Source organism: Petromyzon marinus, chromosome 1 (assembly GCF_048934315.1).
Source record: "Petromyzon marinus isolate PM22_M1 ecotype Great Lakes invasive population chromosome 1, UKy_Petmar_22M1.pri1.0, whole genome shotgun sequence".
NCBI classification, from domain to species: domain Eukaryota; kingdom Metazoa; phylum Chordata; class Hyperoartia; order Petromyzontiformes; family Petromyzontidae; genus Petromyzon; species Petromyzon marinus.
Window position 1 is genome coordinate 22,337,043 of NC_133667.1, and position 19,409 is coordinate 22,356,451.

The following is a 19,409-nucleotide window of genomic DNA, read 5'->3' on the forward strand; positions in this document are numbered from 1 at the left end:
GCAGAGGTCATCTCTCAGTGGAATGTCAAACATTACGTTATTCTGTGCATTAATAATTTTCACTGTTTAGTTTTGTTCGGAAGCCAAAGGATTTATTTATTTGGTAATACTGAAGCATCGTTGCTGAATTCAAATGTTTTTTTTCATACTGTCAGCCACTTAAATGTTTACCATTGCTGCCCTCTAGTGGAGCCTTAGATGAGTTTTTTAAAAATCACCTTTCACAATTGCAACGGATTTTCGGTGCATCACGATAATTTCTGCGCACACGAAATGTACTTTTGGCAATGTTGATGGTATCGGTAGTAGTCGAAACAGTGTGGGTCAGGTGGTGTACATACGTGGAAGGTTAGAGCAGATTAAACATACAGTAGTTTTGCGTGGAGATGAATGCGCACGGAATTTTCGTAATATTAATATTTGATTTCACTCTTATCATCTTGAAAAAAATGTAGCGCTTGCTCTGGGAAATGGTGCCCCTTAGCTGTTTCGTAAGAAACCATTTGAAAAGCCTGGTAAAAAAAAAATTGGTATGAGACATGCATTAAATAGCTATAAGGCGACATCTCTCTCAAAAACATCACATTTGAAAATAACTGGGCACTGAAAACAATTGTATTTTTAAAAGCATGTCGCTACTTACGATGGTGTCAATGTAGTGCCATAAAGATTGCCCTACATTTTTTTTGTGTAGTGCAGAGGAAGGGAAGGCATGGTCATGTACGTGCGGTTTGCAGCCTTGAGAGGTTACGAAACCAATTTCTATTCCTTGGCCCATGTTCCGGGTCACCTGTCGGCATGAAAGGCACGATACACACAGATTGAGTGCTCGGGCCCCACATAATCGAGGTGCCCCAATTGCTTGGTCCTCGTGACTTAATCTACAGCTTTTCATTTGTGGGTATTTGAGGACATACTGAGTGTTACCCACCCCTCTTCCCCTTTCATGAAAATAGATTGACAGGGCAGGACAATGCCTTTTTTTATAGTTATTTTTACTGAGGCAATGTGCGGGCCCGTTACATCACGTTGTAACGCACGTACACACCATCAACCTAAACCATACCATACGGGCTCCCACCGAGAGGGGATAGGGTAGCTTTTTAAAGTAAGGGGCGAAGGCATGACAAGGGGAGAGAGGGATATAACTGAAACACACCTGACAGAGAAAAGAAAAACATAAGAGGTGACCTAAATGAGCATTTTTTCTTTACACCCCTCCGAATCCATCTCATGTCTAATCTGCAGTAGTTATGCCCCTTATCCTCAGTCCCTGTCTCTCGAACGTACAACTTGCTAACTTATTTCAGGTGTTGTATAAGGGGGGACAATCTGACCTCGAATTTCCCCCTCTTTTCCCTTGAGCTCATGGCTCAGGTGTTCCATATCATAATGTGCCATAAGCACGCTGTACCATTGTTTCCAGGTGGGTGGTTCATGGTTAGGACCACGCTTTTTTTAATTAGACCAAAGGTTGGCGCAGCATGTATAGTATTGATAAAATGTGCCGTCTTTCAGAATCTGAATATTTATACTGCAGGGAACCAATGAGCTCTGAAGCTATTTTTTCAGAGATGTCCAAATATGTACGCATAGCTTCAATAATGTGGTGCAAAGTCATTGAGCTTTGCAGGGATATTCAGCTGTGCAAGTCCATTACGTTTCTAGACCGTGGGGGCAATCGCGCTGCGTTCACATCGTTGGCCAGGATCATAATGGGCTCGCTGGCGAAGCTGCAGTTTCAATTTCTCCGTGCGAGGTCGAATACTTACGGTTGGGCAGGGGGGGACATGGCGAGAACCTGGTCGCATTGTGTTCCTGCTGCGCTCGTAAGTGGACTGCATTAGGCTTCCCCTCTTGGGTCAGTGTTCCTGAGTATACGTGAATGACAAGGTCGGCTCTTTGCAGATGTAATAGAACGATTTGTCTCTGTGCTCGAAGCATGCCCCACAAACCTTTCGACATCTTCGTTTATGATTTGCCTCCCGTGAATTATCGTCGATTTGCGTATGCAAATGACGTTTGTCCCCCGTATCGCAAACCTGCGACTTTTCTAGCCAGAACAATTACTTCTTTAGCATTGAGGACTATTGCAGCATGTGACAACTTCAGCCAAGCACAGGTTAGAGAGTGTCCAGTGCGGTTCACGTGCACAATGCCAGAGCCGGGTGCAAGCTTAGTTTAGAGCTAGCCGTCTTTCTTGGAGTGGCTCTGGGTTGGAGCGTCAATCTCTTGACGCCACCGCAGAGAAGATTGACATTGGAGTGTGCTCACGGAACTACCTACTTGCTGGGGTGACTCCACGTAGGGATTTCGTGTCCAAACACTTTGCACAGTTACTGAGTTGCTCTGTAGCATAGCACTGGGTGTCTGCATGGGCACAATCAGCCAACACTTGACTGCTAGACGCTCTGCGGGGCATCCGTACTGCCTGGGGGTGAGGAGTGAAGGCTGATGGATGTGCCAGACCAACTCCTCGTGAGCAGCGCGTCCACGCAAATACCCGTCTTTGATCACGCGCGGTGTCAGTGGGTGCAACGCTGCAGCTCCTGCTGTGGCCAAGATAGGGGACCACAACCGAGTCTCGCGACAGTTCGCTGTGTGACTGGGGGAGGACGAAACTCCACTGTATGTCATTTATGCGGCGGTGCGGTGTCTCCGAGCATGCCAGCGGGATTATAAAGGCTTGAATTCTCTGGATAACGAAGTTGCTCTTCAACTATAAAACATGACAATGCAATTATATATTAATGCGGTCACTCATACTTAATGCAGTCGCTCATAGTTTCACTTACATTATTTCACTTTCTCAATAAGTACGTTTCTGTTGCAGTTACTAAACTGTTCCAGTTAGGTAACTGTTCCACTTACCTAACCCAGTCCGACTGACACAAAATATGAACGGTGCTGTTATATGCTGCAGAAATATGGGCAGTAAGGGACAAAAAAGAGAGTGGTTGAAAGGACATTAGATAAGAATCTTAATATGGATGTTAGGAAGAAGTTGGAGCCTTAGCAGGGGTTACCAATCAATCAAAATTTAATGTACATGCCAATATTGCCCTCAATGAAGTAGGCATCAATGCACATTACAGCAGAACAGGAATGGTACACAGGGGGCATACAGCAACAGGGATGAGAAAAAAGAAACTCCTCCCTCGCTAACCGACTGTGCAAAGTAAATTGCAACCGCGTGAAAAATAAAGTGCAACCGTGCACAATTTTTTTAAAAATAAATAAGTAAAGGCATTTAACGTGATTGACTTTAGTAATGAGGATATGTTAACGTTGCCTACAACTGTGGTGAATTTCAAGCTTCATGAGAAATAATGCAACTGCATGGAAAACGTAGCAAGAGCATCGATTCTTTAGATTTCAATTGAAATGTAAGAGTAAGAAATATAAATCACAATTTTACAGCCCTTTCTCAATCCGCTTCTGAACGAACGCCTCCCAGCACCATATCGGTCTTGGGGGTGGTTTGACCATCCTTCACCGTGCTGTTCAGTGCCGGTTGGTAAAGGGAGCCACGGCCAGGTCTGGTTAAGATACCATTGCATTGGTGTCAGTCACGGCCGGGAATCGAACTCAAGTTTTTAAAAATGTTTTTTTAAAATATATATTTGACAAGAGGCCGGTAAAAGGTGAGAACCGGAACAAGAGAGGGTGGTGGTGGGGGGGGGGGCTGGTACAGAAATTTAACGGACCAAAGTCCGAACTCGGTGCTCGTGGGTTCTGGGAAGGGGAGAAGATTGGGTTCACTGCCCCACTCGCATAGGGACTGCGAGCGGGGACGTAGGGTTTTTTTTAATATGGGGAAGGGGGAAGGCAAGGGAAGAGGAACAAAAGTAAAGGGGGAAAAAAGGGGTCGGGGGCAGGGGAGTTTGGGGGGAGGGCGAACTCAAGTCTCTTAATTCATTGCGCAGTGCGAAAACTCCTGCGGCACCGCTCCGACAGCAGCTTGAAACTACCCCGCTATTTATTTCCCCTTTCGCTAGGCCCTGTAGCGTCGAACTTGAGCTACTGTTTGCGTTTCTTTGGTTCCCCACCCCCCTCCACTTCGTTCGGTGACTCGCGCTTCGTATCGGGCTAAAAACTATTAAAATAATACTTTTCCCGCTATCAATATCGATTGTTTGGGACGATGCTTTGGGGCCCGAGTCGTGTTGTTGACCGTGGCCTACACTTGCAGGCCTTGTTGGAGAGCACGTGGCCAGGCGGCAACCGCGGAGGGTACTGCCTCTGGGTCCGCCTCCGGAACGTTGTGCGCGCCATCGCGTGCTTCCGCCAGGGCATCAAGCACCCTCGCCGACGGTCCTTCTCCAGCGTCTGTGGTGAGCGTCTTCCCCATGTAGAGCCAAGCGCCGTCACTGGCCTGGTCATTGGAAGATGTTTTAATTCGGTAGGCAGCTGTAACACAGATGTTGGTCATTATAGTTTTTTTTCATTTATTACTTGTTGAGAACCTTTTGGGGCATGTCTCTTTTTACAGTGCACAATAATATCCTCTGTTTAGGACACTACAGTTGTGTAAAGATTATACGAGGTAGAAATAAAGCCATGCAATTGCTTGCTCACGCCGCTGATGATAGAAGGGCCTCCATGAGAGCGATCTCTTAGACAACTCCTCTCGAGCTCATTCGGACCCCAGGATGACAAAAGATTCTGATTCTAGATGACTCTCCCAGGCTAACCTACATGACTGCTAGTCTTGAAAGGTGGGAAGTGCTAACGCTTTATCTCACGACGAAGAACCTGCCGATCGACTAGCAGGGGGTGTACCGATTTACACTTCCGCGTGGAAAGGTGGGAGGACATTAAAACACGTGCTCTTTATTCAATCTGCCATGCCGGGAGAGATTAAATAGAAGCTCACTTTTGATTTAAAGCTTTCGTGACTGCAGGGATTCATGTTCTTGGTTCTTTCGGTAAAGTCACGTAGAAGGGAAACAATAAAATAATAAAAAATATAAAACAATAAAATTATCACGACGTTTCGACTGCAACACAAGCAATCATCATCAGGTGTGAACACCACAACAAGAAAATTTGAAAAAAGTGGAAAACGGCGTGAGAATTTTATTGTTTTATTTTTTTATTATTTCCCTTCTACGTGACTTTACCGAAAGAACCAAGAATATAGAAGCTCACTCTCGATTGTCCGTGGGCAGATTATCTGGGTTGCGGATTTACCATGCTTGCGAGAGAAAACAATCTATACGTACGATTCAATTATTAGCTGCTCCTTACTAACAACCCTGTGCCGATGTAATCAAGAGTTGCCTGTTTAGTCAATGCTATAATTTGTAGCTCATTAGCAGAGACTAGTGGATAGGCTCATTTTTGGACGTTAATTGAGCATGCAACAGCTACTAAGAGCAGGCTTGTGATCTGCCACGGGCATTTTGGACAGCAGGCAAGTTTTATACTGGTAGGAACCTCCTGGTTACACCAGCCCACAGGGGATGATTGTGTCCGTCCGTCGTGCATCCAGAAATGGGAGGGGTGGGGCTAGGTGGAGAGGGGAGGGTGGGGAGGGGCTGGGTGGGGAGGGGCTAGGTGGGGGGCGGAGGGATGGGAGGGGCTGGGTGGGGAGGGTGGGGCTGGGTGGGGGGTGGGTGGGGAGGGGCTGGTCACCCCGTGGTGCCCTTATAAAACTCAACGTTTAACCTACTCACGCCGATTGTGCCCGCCCTCACAGTCGGGCATATTGTGCGGAATACACCACGTGGTGCCGCCGTTGACCCTGGCCATTGACCGAGCAACCCAACGTTACTACCAGCTCCCTCCGCAGGAATGTGTGAATATCAAATTGCAGAAACAATGACAAATTAGGTTTTATTCACAGCTGCTGCATCAGAAAACGTCAGACTCTTGGGGGTTCATTGGTAGATGGGTAGTTGAGACAGGGTAATGGCGACAGTTCAGTGATGTGACGGGAACCTGTTGGGGCTGAGGAAGAAGGAGTGGAGTTACTGGCTGCTGCAGGAAACCTTGGTTAGCGTGACGCTTAAAATCCCTAGCTTCATGTGATACATTCCAAACTCACATTGCATGGACAAGTCTAGTTAATTTTAATGAATGTATTGCGTTGTCACAATCTGCAAATACAGCAGAAGGGAGGTAGAATGATCCCCGGTTTCAGGAGAGATGAAAGTCATTTACCTCACGTAGCAGAGCAGTTCCAGCAGAATGACTGTGCCAGGACCCAGATTGCACTGGGTCACGGAGACATACTTATTAGAATCGGAAGCAGAATATTTATTCTGGAGTTATTCGATGAGCTATAAAGTAATTTTTCACAGGTGTCCAGTAGTTTGGAGAGAAGATAATTGTTCCTATGACACTGAAAATAACTATTAAAAGCATGCTCTTAGTAACCATAGCTCACACCGCACACAAACGTGGGTAATAAACTTCGTACTTGTGTGACAGGCCTCATGTATACCACCTCTCACATGCAATTATTTTTTTATACAATGGAATGTAAAAGGTACGAAACCTAATGAAGGGGGTGCAGTTGGGACACTGAAGGATAACATTTAACTAATTGATAAAGTCACAAATGATGTCATGGCCCTTGTCCTGCCTTCCTCCCTCCCTGTTGTCACCATTTAGTGTAAATAGCATAATTTTTCTAATGAGTCTGATGACTAGCATGTTGTGTGATGATCAGTGGACAGTGACCCATTTGGCTGTAATACAGTTCCACGTGATAAGCCACTTCGTTGAGCTATCATTTGTGGACAAGTCGCTTCTGAAAAAAAGCTATACAGCTCAGTGGGCCTTGCCTGGTAAAATAAAAAATAGTTTCAGCAGTAGTTTTAGTTTCAATATGCAGCCATTGCCAATTTACTGGTAGTTTAGTGGGTTCTAATCAGGCGCACACCAAGACTGGGAGGCAACACGTTTTATTCTCTAACACAACCAACACTATTCAACGTTCCAAGGTTAACTATGTACATTCCGAGCGACTATGTACATTACAGTCCAGTTTACCATGGGAGTCCAGTTCACCATGGGTGTTCAATTTACCATGTAAGCCCAGTTTATTTTACCATGGAAATCCAGTTTACCATGGAAGTTCAGTTTACAATGGAAGTCCAGTTTACCGTGGGCAGAGGTCCGCAACCTATGGCTCTGGAACCGCATGCGGCACTTTAAGGACTGCCTTGTGACGTTATTTATTAAGGCCTGTCTTGTATTCACATGCATTGCGGCTCTTGAAATAGAGGGGTTTTTTTTAACCAAATTCGGAAAAAATAGCTCTTGTTACTTTGGTTGACGACCACTGGCATAGCCGCATATGAGTGAATTGAAACCATATGGAACGAATTTTGGTCAGAAATAGGTGAGCCACATATTACACGAAATCACCACACATTGAACCCGTGTAAAGCGAGGGGAGCCTGTACTCTGATCCAATGTCTGTGATGCCCACCTTCACCGGCTCGTACTGATCATCGTGGTTACATTTGGTATAAATAACCTCCATGACCCCGCACGGTGTAAGGAGGCCCTCATTAAGCAGTGGCTTGACAAAAAAGGGCTGTTTGTGTACATTTATCATTGCAATTGACCCCACGATCCCTGTTTGTGGATTTCAAGACGAAGCCGGGCAGGACAGCAGCAGCCACGGGAGTACGGAGAGTTCTGGTGACATCCCTCCATCTGGACAACTGCCGGCCAACTCGAAGGAGAGGCCCATCACATACATCTGTGACATCGCTGGTAAAATCCACCTCTGGCACTGTGTTTAAATGCTGTTGATGTAGTACAACAGCAGGAAATTGAATAACCAAGAGGTGCCTTATTGGTGTAGTCAAAGAATTTCCATACTCAAAAAGGAATATGGTGGTACTCATCTCTCTATTAAAGGGCCTGAGCCATTTGTGAAAATTCCACATTCCTCTGGTAGGAGCCAGTTGTAATATGGGATGAACAATGTTTATAGACTGGTTATTCCATTGCATTCAGTCGATTGCAAAAAGTTTTAACGTGACAATAATAGGGTTTTCCCCTTTTTTCTGGCAACAAAACTGAAACCTTTTTACAAGGATTCATGTCTGCATTAACCACAATACCTGCAGTCAAAATGCAAACAAAAAACATACTATGATAATATATGCATTGTCCTTGAAACTGATTGGTCCACACCAAGGGACGGCTTTCTTTTGAGCCTCGACCCAATTGGTGCTCGACCACGTGACGCCAGAAGGCGTACAGCTCAAAGATAATGCACTATCAAAGTAATGAGGGCTCGGGGTGAGCATCTACATCATTAGATCTCCTTTGCCAGTACCAAAATGTAATTATAGGGGTTTTCCCCCCAAAAAAAGGTTTCAGTTTTGTTGCCAGAAAAAAGTAGAAAAACCCTATGATTACATTTTGGTACTGGAAAAGGAGGTCTAATGATTTTAACGTGACGTTAGATAATTAAATGCATAATAAAAATATAGGTATGTTTTAAGTTGTTCTGCAGAATTCTCATTAATGTTGAACATATTTGTGTCTCGCATTTTTTCTTACATTGTAGAAGTTGCAGAGCTGTCAACATCTGTCAGCCATGTGGCAGAAGATTCTGTGTTTGTGGAGCCCACAGCTCCGGGCACGGACGGACACAAACACCTTGGCAATGGAGTGAAACGAGATCAAAAACCCAGCTCCACCAAGAACCGGACAGAAAGCCTAAAACTCAGCCGCTCTTATTCTGACATTGAGGACAAGCGAGCGGGAAGCAGTCGCCGTGAAAATATTCACCCTTCCCATGAGCTTTCCAGAGACGGCCAAGACAAAGGACTCGGTGGCAGTGGAGAAAATTGGCGAGGAAGTTCAGAAACTGTGGACAGTTCCGATGCAGAGTTTTCCCGGCGTGAGAACACGAGACACAAGCGTACGAGTTCAATGCCCCGGCCCGTCCTGCGGACGAGCGTCTCTGTGGGCTGTGACCCCCTCTCGCTGCTTGCGGCCGAACAGGAGGACAGGTCTGTTGATGGGCGCTCACGGCTGCCTAAGGCCATGCGGAGGCTCACGGAGGACCTGCACGACCTTCAGCTGTCGGCTGGGAAAAGTGGCAGTGATGGCAAGGTGTCGGCACACTCGCGCGCTCGCCGCGGCCTCTTTCGGCGGCTCAGCATGCCGTACCTCTCCCACCAGACCCCGAGCTCCCCGGAAACGCAGGCGGCGGTGGCTCGCTCGCGCACGCTGCACGCGCTGCCTCCCAGCATGGAAGGGTCGCGAGGACGTCTGCAGTCTATGCCCTGCTCGGCGACGGGCAGCGCCGGAGCGAGCTCCCTGCCCGGCACGCCGCAGTGGGGCACAGCGCGCTTGGACGCCCTCAAACAGGCGGCCAGTGGGATGGCCGGAGTGGCCAGCAAGCTGTACAATAGGATCGGGATACTGGGTACACCGACCAAGGACGACGGAAAGGCAAGTTCTTCGTAAATGCGTGTCAAATGGCGCCTTGATTCAGTGCTGACAATCCTGGGTGTTTGAAGACGGGCAGACACCTGTGGTTTAACCTGGGTTCTCAACTCCAGTGAGTTCATGGTCGCAGGTTGGTCATTGATGATGACATGCACAGACAGATGGGGAACGGGACCTGCTGCCCCAAACCAGGTGGGGTCCCACCGCAAGGGGTCAAGGTAGTCTTTTTTGTAAGTCAGCGGGAGGGGATGACCAGGGGAGAGAGGAATACAACCACAACACGCCTGACATAAAAGAAAAGAAAACACACGAGGCGACCTGAACACACATGTTTTTCTTCCACCTCTCCCAGTCTGGCTCCTGTTTAATCTGCAGGGGTTATAGCCCCGACCCTCCATCTGCTAACTTATTTCAGATGTTGTATAAGGGGGGACCATCTGGCCTCGAATTCCCCCCCCCATTTCCCTTAAAATTATGGCTCAGGTGCTCCATACCAAAGACTATATTGTTCTTTAAAACGTAGTGCCTTCACGGTAGCCTTGCGCTTTAAGACTTGCGCGAATGCCACGTGTACTAATGATAACCTTTGAACTTATGGACCGCTGCACCTGTTTGATAATGAAATTGGATGTCACAAATGGAAATCTAAATTTGCGTTTAACCTACCATTTATTCCTCACAGAAAATCATAGAACAGTGTTTGATCTATGTTGCAGTGGAATTTTGTAACCCTGCTTTGTGCAGGTAAAAAATTCAAATGGCAATATCTGTGTAGGGGGGGAGACCATTTCCTAATCTCATAGCAACACCTTTTTGTTACTTTAAACATTTTATACAATAATTTGCCCTTTTATATTTTTCTTTCGAATAATACGTTCCATCGGTTACGTGCACACAATTCTCTATAGGGAGCTGCTAACACAAGACAGAAAGTGATGAAAGTGTCCGTTATTTCATTTCAGCTACGCCACGGTATGTTGCGTTCATGAGAATAGGTTTTCCCCTTTTTTTCTGGCAACAGAACAGGTGTTAAGATGTTAAAACACCAAACTGAAACCTTTTACAAGGAATCATGTCTGCATTAACCACAATACTTGTGGTCAGAATGCAAACAAAAAACATACTCTGATAATATGATGCATTGTCTTTGAAACTAATTGGTCCACACCAGAGACAGCTTTCTTTTGAGCCTCGTCTCAAAACGGTGTTAGACCAGAGGACACCTAGGCTCAAAAGAAAGCTGTCTCTGGTGTGGACCATTGAGTTTCAAGGACAATGCATATATTATCAGAGTATGTTTTTCATTTGCATTCTGACCACAAGTATTGTGGTTAATGCAGACATGATTCCTTGTAAAAGGTTTCAGTTTGGTGTTTTAACATCTTAACACCTGTTTTGTTGCCAGAAAAAAGGGGAAAACCTATTATCATATTTTGGTACTGGCAAAGGAAGGTCCCATGATGTTGCGTTCATGTTTTGGACAGTGTTCCCGTGCCCCTGCGGTGAGAGGTTACTGTGGGGGTCTCCTATTTTATTCGCCAGCAATTGTTACCCATCCACATTATGCCCGAAGCTAAAATAATTATGTATTAATGGAAAAACATGCAATCATCAGCAGTGGCCAATATGAGGATCGCGATCCATGGGTGGATTGCAAGAGATGTTTCATACATCTCAGGACAAATCGGAACAAACACCAACATAAGCATACAACAATTTTCGTTGTGGCTGATGCGCAAATAAAATTCTCCTGCTAATAATTAATACATTAAAAAGAATAACGGCTACCATTAGGTGGCGGTAGTACTTTGTGTGTATAACTTTGTCGTGGTAATTGTTGGTCATCGCTTTATGGTGGACCACAGAGCCGGTTGAGATCCACCAGAATGGATGACATTGCTTGATTTATTGGTCACCGTCAGCTTACAATTCTGTCAGGCCACTGCTGGATAAAGGTCCTAGTGCAGCCACTAGGAGACACTGTGTTCACAACTTAGAAAATGTTTTAACAACTTGAATCGAATGACAGCCCTAAAATGTGACAGTTCATTGAACCCCGAGGTTGGGTTGGAGGTGAAAAGATGCATAAATTACTGATTGTTTTTCAATCGCTTGATGTTATTCAAATTTTACAATTTTCCTGCACATTTAAAATCGTGTGTTCTGAAATAATGTTCTCATCTTTGGTCAACGAAATGTGCATTAGTTTTTTAAAGAAATAACAATGTTACAGTCATCGCTGGGCCAATAACAGTGGGGCCATTAACAGTGGACTCAATGGGTCCAGTACAAGTGCACTCCGTGCAACCTGCCCCTGGACACTGGGCACGTTTCACAACCCGTGTCACTGTGTGCAGTAAGCAGACACTGTGAACACGTATGACTGTTGCACCACTTGTGTGCACGAAGCAGACACTGTGAATACGTATGACTGTTGCACCACTTGTGTGCACGAAGCAGACACTGTGAACACGTATAACTGTGTTTCACCACTTGTGTGCAGGAAGCAGACAGCGCAGAGCGGCGCTCCGTGACTGACTCGGATGCAGCAGAGGATGAGGAGGAGGTGCGCGACCAGGCATCCAGGTCCAACATTCCGCAGATCGTCTCCAATGGACTGGGCCAGAGCTGCAGCAGCCTGGCCAGCATGGCCAGCACGGACGGAGGCAGGGCTCCCTCCAGCATCGGTAAGATTTCTGCGGGCACCACCAAAAGTACAGAGCTCTTTGCGCGCGCACGCCCATCCGCCTGCAGGGGGTGCTGCTGCGATGAAGCCTGCGGTAGCTGTCGTGAAAGTAAAATGAACCGGTCTTAGTGATGCCTTCATGGCTTGAAGCAGCTACACGTGACGAACCCTTTCCTGGTTCCGAGACATCTGCAAGTTGCAGAGTGGGTGTCCCGTTCACCGTTGAATCTCGGAACGCACAAGCAGTTAGCGTTAATTTTATTTAGAGAGGCGTAGCGCCGCTCTTTTTAAAGACATTGTCCTCACCGCTGAGAAGTGTAGTGACATGGCCGCACTCTGATAGCTGGTGCCAAACTGTGCCACACGCCCTCCGGAATTGCATTTTACTTTCAGTTCCGTTCTGATGACGTTCGAAAAACTGATGACGTAGATGTACTGCATTGGAATGGGAAAGGGTTAACTAGCAAGCATTGTCGTTTTTTCAGAAATTGTAGCTCAGCGTTTAAGATCAAACTAATGTGCTGGGTAGAGGTGTTACACTTAGCATTGTTGACCATCCTAAATTTTGTTTCTCATTTTAAAAATATGAAACATTTCGTTAATGACAGCGTGTTTAGGTGGTGTAGAAAAACAGCATAACTGAACAAAAACAAAACCCTCTACCTTTGCCTTAATTTACCTTTAGGTAGGAAGGAGGGCATTAATTTGCTCAGAAGAAGAATAAGGGTCGTTGATTGAAACACCTGCCTGTCGTATGTTTTTCTCCTTTAAGACTAGTGTTAATGAGGAAGGTGACGCAATTGTTTGGTTTGTGCTTATACACGCCTGCAAATGGCCACCCTCATTTAAATGATGGACAGCCACGTTTTGTAGACCCCTGTGGTTTGGTCTTAGTGACAGACTGTATGGGCAATCAACACTTTGTTTAAACAATAAAGCTCATGACCCACATGACCTATATATAGCTGACAGCACCCAGCACTAAGCAACCAGGTAGCTGACACTTGGCACACGGTAACTCGCTATCCCATACCCACCCGCACACCATGCACACGCAATGCAAAGCCCTGCCACTCGGGATGCCATCCATCCGCTGGTTCCAAGCAACAGCTATTCTCATATTAATTGTGTTTTTTATCGGTACCATCTACATATTGGTATTCATCGCACATCGATGTGTGTTACGATAATGAGAACACGAGGGAAGCCTTCGCGGTGTAATCGCTAACACTTTGGATTTGCAATCTAGAGGTCTCTGGTTTGATCTCCTGTTGCGGCAGTTGAAACAATGGTGAACGTTTCTTAACACCCCCCCCCTCCGCCACCACCACCACCACCACTCTGCCCACCCAGCAGTATAAATGGGTACCACCACAGTTGATCGGCAGGTCACATGTGGTGGGCTAAAGTGCAGGTACTCTCTCATCTTCCATGACGTGGAAGAGTCGGCTGAAATACCCTCTGTAGCGTTCCCTTGAGCAGAGTCCCTTCCGGCAGCAGTGGCAGAAGCAGGTAATTCCAGGGCTGCCTTTTTAAAATTGAATGACTTCTCACGTTGATGCGCATTGTGCTGTATTTGCCGGTTCCTGTAGGGAGTTTCCCGTCGGCCAGAAATATACCGGTCCTGACTGTGGACAGGGCAGAGCCTGGGTCCCCTCACTATGCCAGCAGCTGCAGCATCAGCCAGAGGCCCGACGTTGAGGTACAGCATCATCCAGTCTTCCCGCTCACGCATGCGTAGGATGGTGCTTACCTTTTGTTGACCAAACTGTGAGTGAGCGGTGAACTTTTCCTTTGGTGTGGCCATTTTGCTCCATCATTTTTAGCTCTGGCCAATACACTGCTCGATGAAGGCCTCCTCAACCCACCGCCATATTTTCCAATCCTGAAAAGTAATATTTCACCAAGCAACTGCACACAAGATGATTTTAATACGCCATCTCCTCGCTATTGATCCTCTTGGACGCGTTCCATTTTCTGGCTGATAGTCTGTCATTCTTTTGGACCATCCGCCATCAATTCTTGTCTGCCCAAGCCCATTTACCCCATTGAACAAATTTAGTTGACTTCAAAAATTGCTTCTCACTTTAAGATTCCCATTGAGATTATGGGCCACCTTTATAATCCTCCGATTAGGAGCAGACTGCTCTGCCACATGTAACACCCTTTGTCAATCCAATTCCACACTATGCAAGCCATGACAGTTATTTGACCACGTTTCATCACGCTGATCAGTGCAGGTTGGTGAAGGCGGGAGGCATAAACAAGAGAACATAGAAGTACAGTGCAACGATGTATTTTGCTTCACTCTTCTATGCTGCCCACAAAGAAGATCCACAGCCTATACCACCTGTTTATGCATGATGAATCCCCCATTTAATGACTTTCAGGCTCAACATTGCTTATTTTCTGCGATCTGACGAGATCACATGAGTTCCGTGTAATTTCAGACACAGAAGTGTATTTCCTGAGTAAAGCCCATTGAGCTAAGAAACTCTTTTTTCAAGGAGCGACTTGGCCAGCAGTTAGCAGCAGCAGAGCAAAAGTTTGGTCAAAGATTGTACAGCCCTCTGAGCGAATGTGATTTTGAAACCACAAACCACTTGAGAGATTCTTCTTTTTCTTCTTAATCCTCCACCGGCTGTTGGACACCATGCTGGTGACTGCACTGTGCGCTTCTACAGCCGTCTGAAATGCTCTTCCTCTTGATATTAGGAAGCCACTATAGCTATTCTCGAGATTGAAAACGAATTTCTTTAGAGTTGCTTTTTGTGTGTGTAGTTTGTCCTTCCCCCGCACCTCCGATTAGCACGGTAGGTTACGTACGATGCGAAATAAGTTCAATATACATACATACATACAACATAGATGCATAACACACGATGACAACCTGAAAACGAGTTAGGAGTAGCTACACAGCACACCTACGAAATCCTTCGCAGTAAAACCAATTGCTTCCTACTCTCTTTCTCTCCGTCTATGTGATGATCTTCGCGACTGCTGATGTCTGGGCGCCAGGTGCGCATCTCCAGCTGCTCGCAGTGCCACACGTGCGAGGGGCTGGTGTACGACGAGCAGATCATGGCCGGATGGACAGCCGACGACTCCAACCTGAACACGGCCTGTCCCTTCTGCAACTCCACCTTCGTGCCGTGTCTCAGCATAGAGATCAGCGACCGCAGGAGCTGCGGAAAGTACGTGTGGCGAGATGTTAACTACCTCGCCTGGTATACAGGAGGTCGTCGGTTTGATACCAACCCTCACGCCTGTTGTATATTTGGAGATTGCATGTTTCTCTCCCCGTGGTCGTATCGATTTTTGTCCGGGTCCTCAATTTTATCCCTTCCACATTTGGAAACATGCATAAATAAATGAATACATTTCCATATGATAAGCCACTTCGTTGAGCTGTCATTTATGGCCAGGTCATTTCTGAAAAAGAGATATATAGCTCAGTGGGACTGTCTTGGTAAAATAGAAATAGTCTCTGCTGTTCTCTTTTTTTTTCCCTTCCATTCTATATGACTTTCTACAGTATTCCCTCATTATGCACAAAATTCCTGTCCACGATTTTGAATATCCGTGAATTGCATCTGGAACTCTGTCTGTCTGCATTGAGAGAGAGAGAAAGTGATGAGAGAAAGGAATGATGGAGAATGTGATGAGATAAAGTGATGAGATGAAGTGATGAGATAATATGCATGTATTTAATAACTTCTTTATGTATTTGTATAAGACAATTCATTATCATATGCCGTGAAATTTACTATTCACAAGCATCTCCGGGACGTGTTTCCGTCACGAATGACGAGGGAATACCTTATTCATCGCAATACATCAATCACAATACATCGAGTCCACATCCAGAGGACGCCAGTACGCTTCAGTCTCCCGGCGCTTCAGTCTCCCGGCGCAGCAGTTGAAACAATGGGCAAGCCAAGTTTCTTAAAGCCCTCCCCAACGACATTTGGTTGGTCATCAGGTGGCGCGTTACATCTAGGCCAGCGTGGAAGAGTTTGCCAAATGCCCTCTAGAGTAGCTCTCTTGAGGCCCTTCTGCCAGGAGTGGCGCAAGGAAACAATAGCAAGGGCTGTACCTTCACAATGTTTGCTTTTCAGATATTAATCGCTTCAGTGCTTTTGATACAGTATCTCTCTCTTTGTTTTCCCATTTGTGAATCTCTCCTTTCTATCCCCATGTCTGGGCCATTTTCTGTTTCCACAATAATTGTCTTGCTGCTAGCAAATGTATAGTCATTGTGAGAGATTGTGCACCAATGACTATACATTTTCATAAGCGATAAGATTATATTCTTAGGTTCTTGCGGTAAAGTCACGTAGATAAAAAATAATAAAGTGAATAAAAAATAAAATATAACACCTAAAAAACACTTGTAGACTGTAGCCTGGTTCTTAATCAGAGTGAGTGTACTGGCAGTCTATAATGTATACTGTAGCCTGATGATTAAGTTTGGTTAGTGTACTGACAGTCTATAATGTAGACTGTAGCCTGGTTCTTAACCTTGGTGAGTGTACTGGCAGTCTACTGTAGACTGTAGCCTGTTTTTTAAGCTGCTGAGTGTATTGCCAGTCTATGATGTAGATTGTAGCAATGGTTATTAACCTGAGTGAACTTACTGGTAGTCTATAATGTAGACTTAATCTTTGTTCTTTTAGTAATATCAAATAAAAACAAGCCACAACATTTCGATCGCAACACAAGCGGTCGTCATCAGGAAAAGGAGGGTTAGCGTCTAAAGGCAAACTGTTTATAAAGGTTTAGAGATGGGCGTAGCCCAAGTGTGTCAGCAGCATGGGCGGGGCAGCTAATGTTAATGTAGGAGGGTCTACACCAATCAAAGAGCCTCGCTCCACACCCACACTGCTGACGGTGGAGGTTGACAAGAAAACACAAATCAAGTTCATGACCCAAAATGGTTGATGACATCTTATATTACTTAAGAAGTGCTGGGGAACACTTAAACTCACGAAACTCATCATATAGCTCCGATTTCCCGCACCTCCGGTCTTGCTACGTATTATAGTGCAAAATAAGTTAAACCTACATATTTGGTTTATTTAGAACGTCGCCTTTACAACACTGGTGATCTGATGCCACTGTTGTTTTCTCCCTGTGCATTGCTGACTGATGACTTTGCACTCACTTGGCAGTCCTTTTAGAGCAGGGGTCGGCCGGCCACCAAAGTAACAAGAGCCATTTGTTTCGAAATCGGTATTAAAAAAAACGATTGCACGTGAATACGAGAGACAGTGGTCCTTAATAAATAACGTGATGAAGCAGGCCACTAAAGAGCCGCCTGGGGCTCCGCAGCTGTGGATTGCCAACCTCTGGTCCCGAGCAACACGCTCTGAGCCCAGATCCGTAATCAGTAGTGCATGAGCAGTGGTTGAATTCCCGGTACAACCAATTACGATTGATTTGCCTCACTTGAATGCACAAACTTTTAATAAAATTCAATCATTCAGAATTTGTATTAAGTGCAGTATCAGCTGTCATGTCTGCCCTGAATACACACATTAATGCATTCTTCCATTCATTTGTAGGCTGCACATCATTACTGCCTTTTTCTGCTGTAAACTAATTTTAGTTTGGTCTGCTTTCCTTTATGAGATGAGGCTTTTTAAAATTATTTATCACGTTCGTTTATTTTGTTCCATCTTCCATTCATTGCGTTAACAGCCTTTCATCTTAAATGACGTGACCTTCAGATTTTCTTAAACATATTTAATGCAGATAATATAAGACATTTAGTGCATGATTTATTTTCCCCACTGCCTTTCTCATTTATAATATCAAATGGTAATTTTTGCTTTTGGACATTTTAATGTTTGTTTTTTTTTCCTTTCTATACGCTACATACAAATTCACACCTACATTACATCACATTAGTACATTGTGAGGTTTTGTCTCGTGAGTTTAAAGACAGCTCATCAACGTCCGTAGGGAGCAACCATTGCCACAGCTGCGTCCGTGTGCCTCGTTTTGGCTGTTTTCCACCTTGCAGCAGCAGCGAGTGGGAGCTGGAACAAGCGGGCAGTGCCGGACCGCCACGCGGCAACGAGCTCATGCCGCCCGTCACTCCCACGCTCACCCGCAGCGCCAGCACCAACACTCCGCTCACCGAGGGCAAGCCGGAGACGGCGGGCGGCGCCGCCCCTGGGCTCACACACACCCACGCCGTCCCCACTGGCAGCCTGCCCAATATCTTCCACAGACGAACGGTGGGGCGGCAACACTCGCGCGCAGAAATCTCTCTTGCGTTTGTGCTCCTCTCAATCAGGTGAACTTCACTCCGTTCACTCTGTGTTATGACATTAGCGGAGAGGATAGATACATTGATTGGCTACTTACGGGGCGATTAGCACGGTTGGCTACATACGGTGCGAAAGGTCAACATACATACATACATGTGTACAAAAACAAAGCAATAAACAGTGAAAATGTAATTTTATGCCAGGTTTACAATGAACAATGACTTCAATAGAAAACATGTTGAATACAATTTTGTGCAATAAATGTTAACTTAACGTCAACGTATAAATGTTAACTTAAAAGGTAATAAGCAATTATATAAAATATTTGAGAAATGCTACTGTGGAAAGTATTTGAAATATTAATCTTATTAACATCAAATTGCTGTCATTGCAAATATAGGGCGCTTAAAAAATACGATAATTTCTTATCATATCAAAATTAAGAATACAGCCTATATATAAAACACCATTCACTATATACAGTGAGGGAAAAAAGTATTTGATCCCTGCTGATTTTGTACGTTTGCCCACTGACAAAGAAATGATTTTAATGGTAGGTTTATTTGAACAGTGAGAGACAGAATAACAACAAAAAAATCCAGAAAAACTCATGTCAAAAATGTTATAAATTGATTTGCATTTTAATGAGGGAAATAAGTATTTGACCCCTCTGCAAAACATGACTTAGTACTTGGTGGGAAAACCCTTGTTGGCAATCATAGAGGTCAGACGTTTCTTGTAGTTGGCCACCAGGTTTGCACACATTTTAGGAGGGATTTTGTCCCACTCCTCTTTGCAGATCTTCTCCAAGTCATTAAGGTTTCGAGGCTGACGTTTGGCAACTCAAACCTTCAGCTCCCTCCACAGATTTTCTATGGGATTAAGGTCTGGAGACTGGCTAGGCCACTCCAGGACCTTAATGTGCTTCTTCTTGAGCCACTCTTTTGTTGCCTTGGCCATGTGTTTTGGGTCATTGTCATGCTATTATACCCATCCACGACTCATTTTCAATGCCCTGGCTG

The 19,409-nt window shown here is 45.3% G+C and overlaps 1 protein-coding gene across 4 annotated transcripts in view; it reads left to right on the forward strand.

Annotated features, from left to right (window-relative positions):
* LOC116956544 (C-myc promoter-binding protein-like) overlaps nt 1-19,409 on the forward strand; it is a 133,219-nt gene that overhangs the window by 93,814 nt on the left and 19,996 nt on the right. For 3 of the 4 annotated variants that reach the window (XM_076065699.1, XM_076065681.1, XM_076065700.1), the window contains exons 17-23: nt 4,193-4,334; nt 7,609-7,731; nt 8,537-9,433; nt 11,934-12,113; nt 13,705-13,814; nt 15,131-15,306; nt 18,138-18,354. In XM_076065699.1, coding sequence (XP_075921814.1) covers nt 4,193-4,334; nt 7,609-7,731; nt 8,537-9,433; nt 11,934-12,113; nt 13,705-13,814; nt 15,131-15,306; nt 18,138-18,354 — 1,845 coding nt within the window. The remainder of the gene's footprint in view (nt 1-4,192; nt 4,335-7,608; nt 7,732-8,536; nt 9,434-11,933; nt 12,114-13,704; nt 13,815-15,130; nt 15,307-18,137; nt 18,355-19,409) is intronic. The other variant, XM_076065689.1, reaches the window with a different exon arrangement.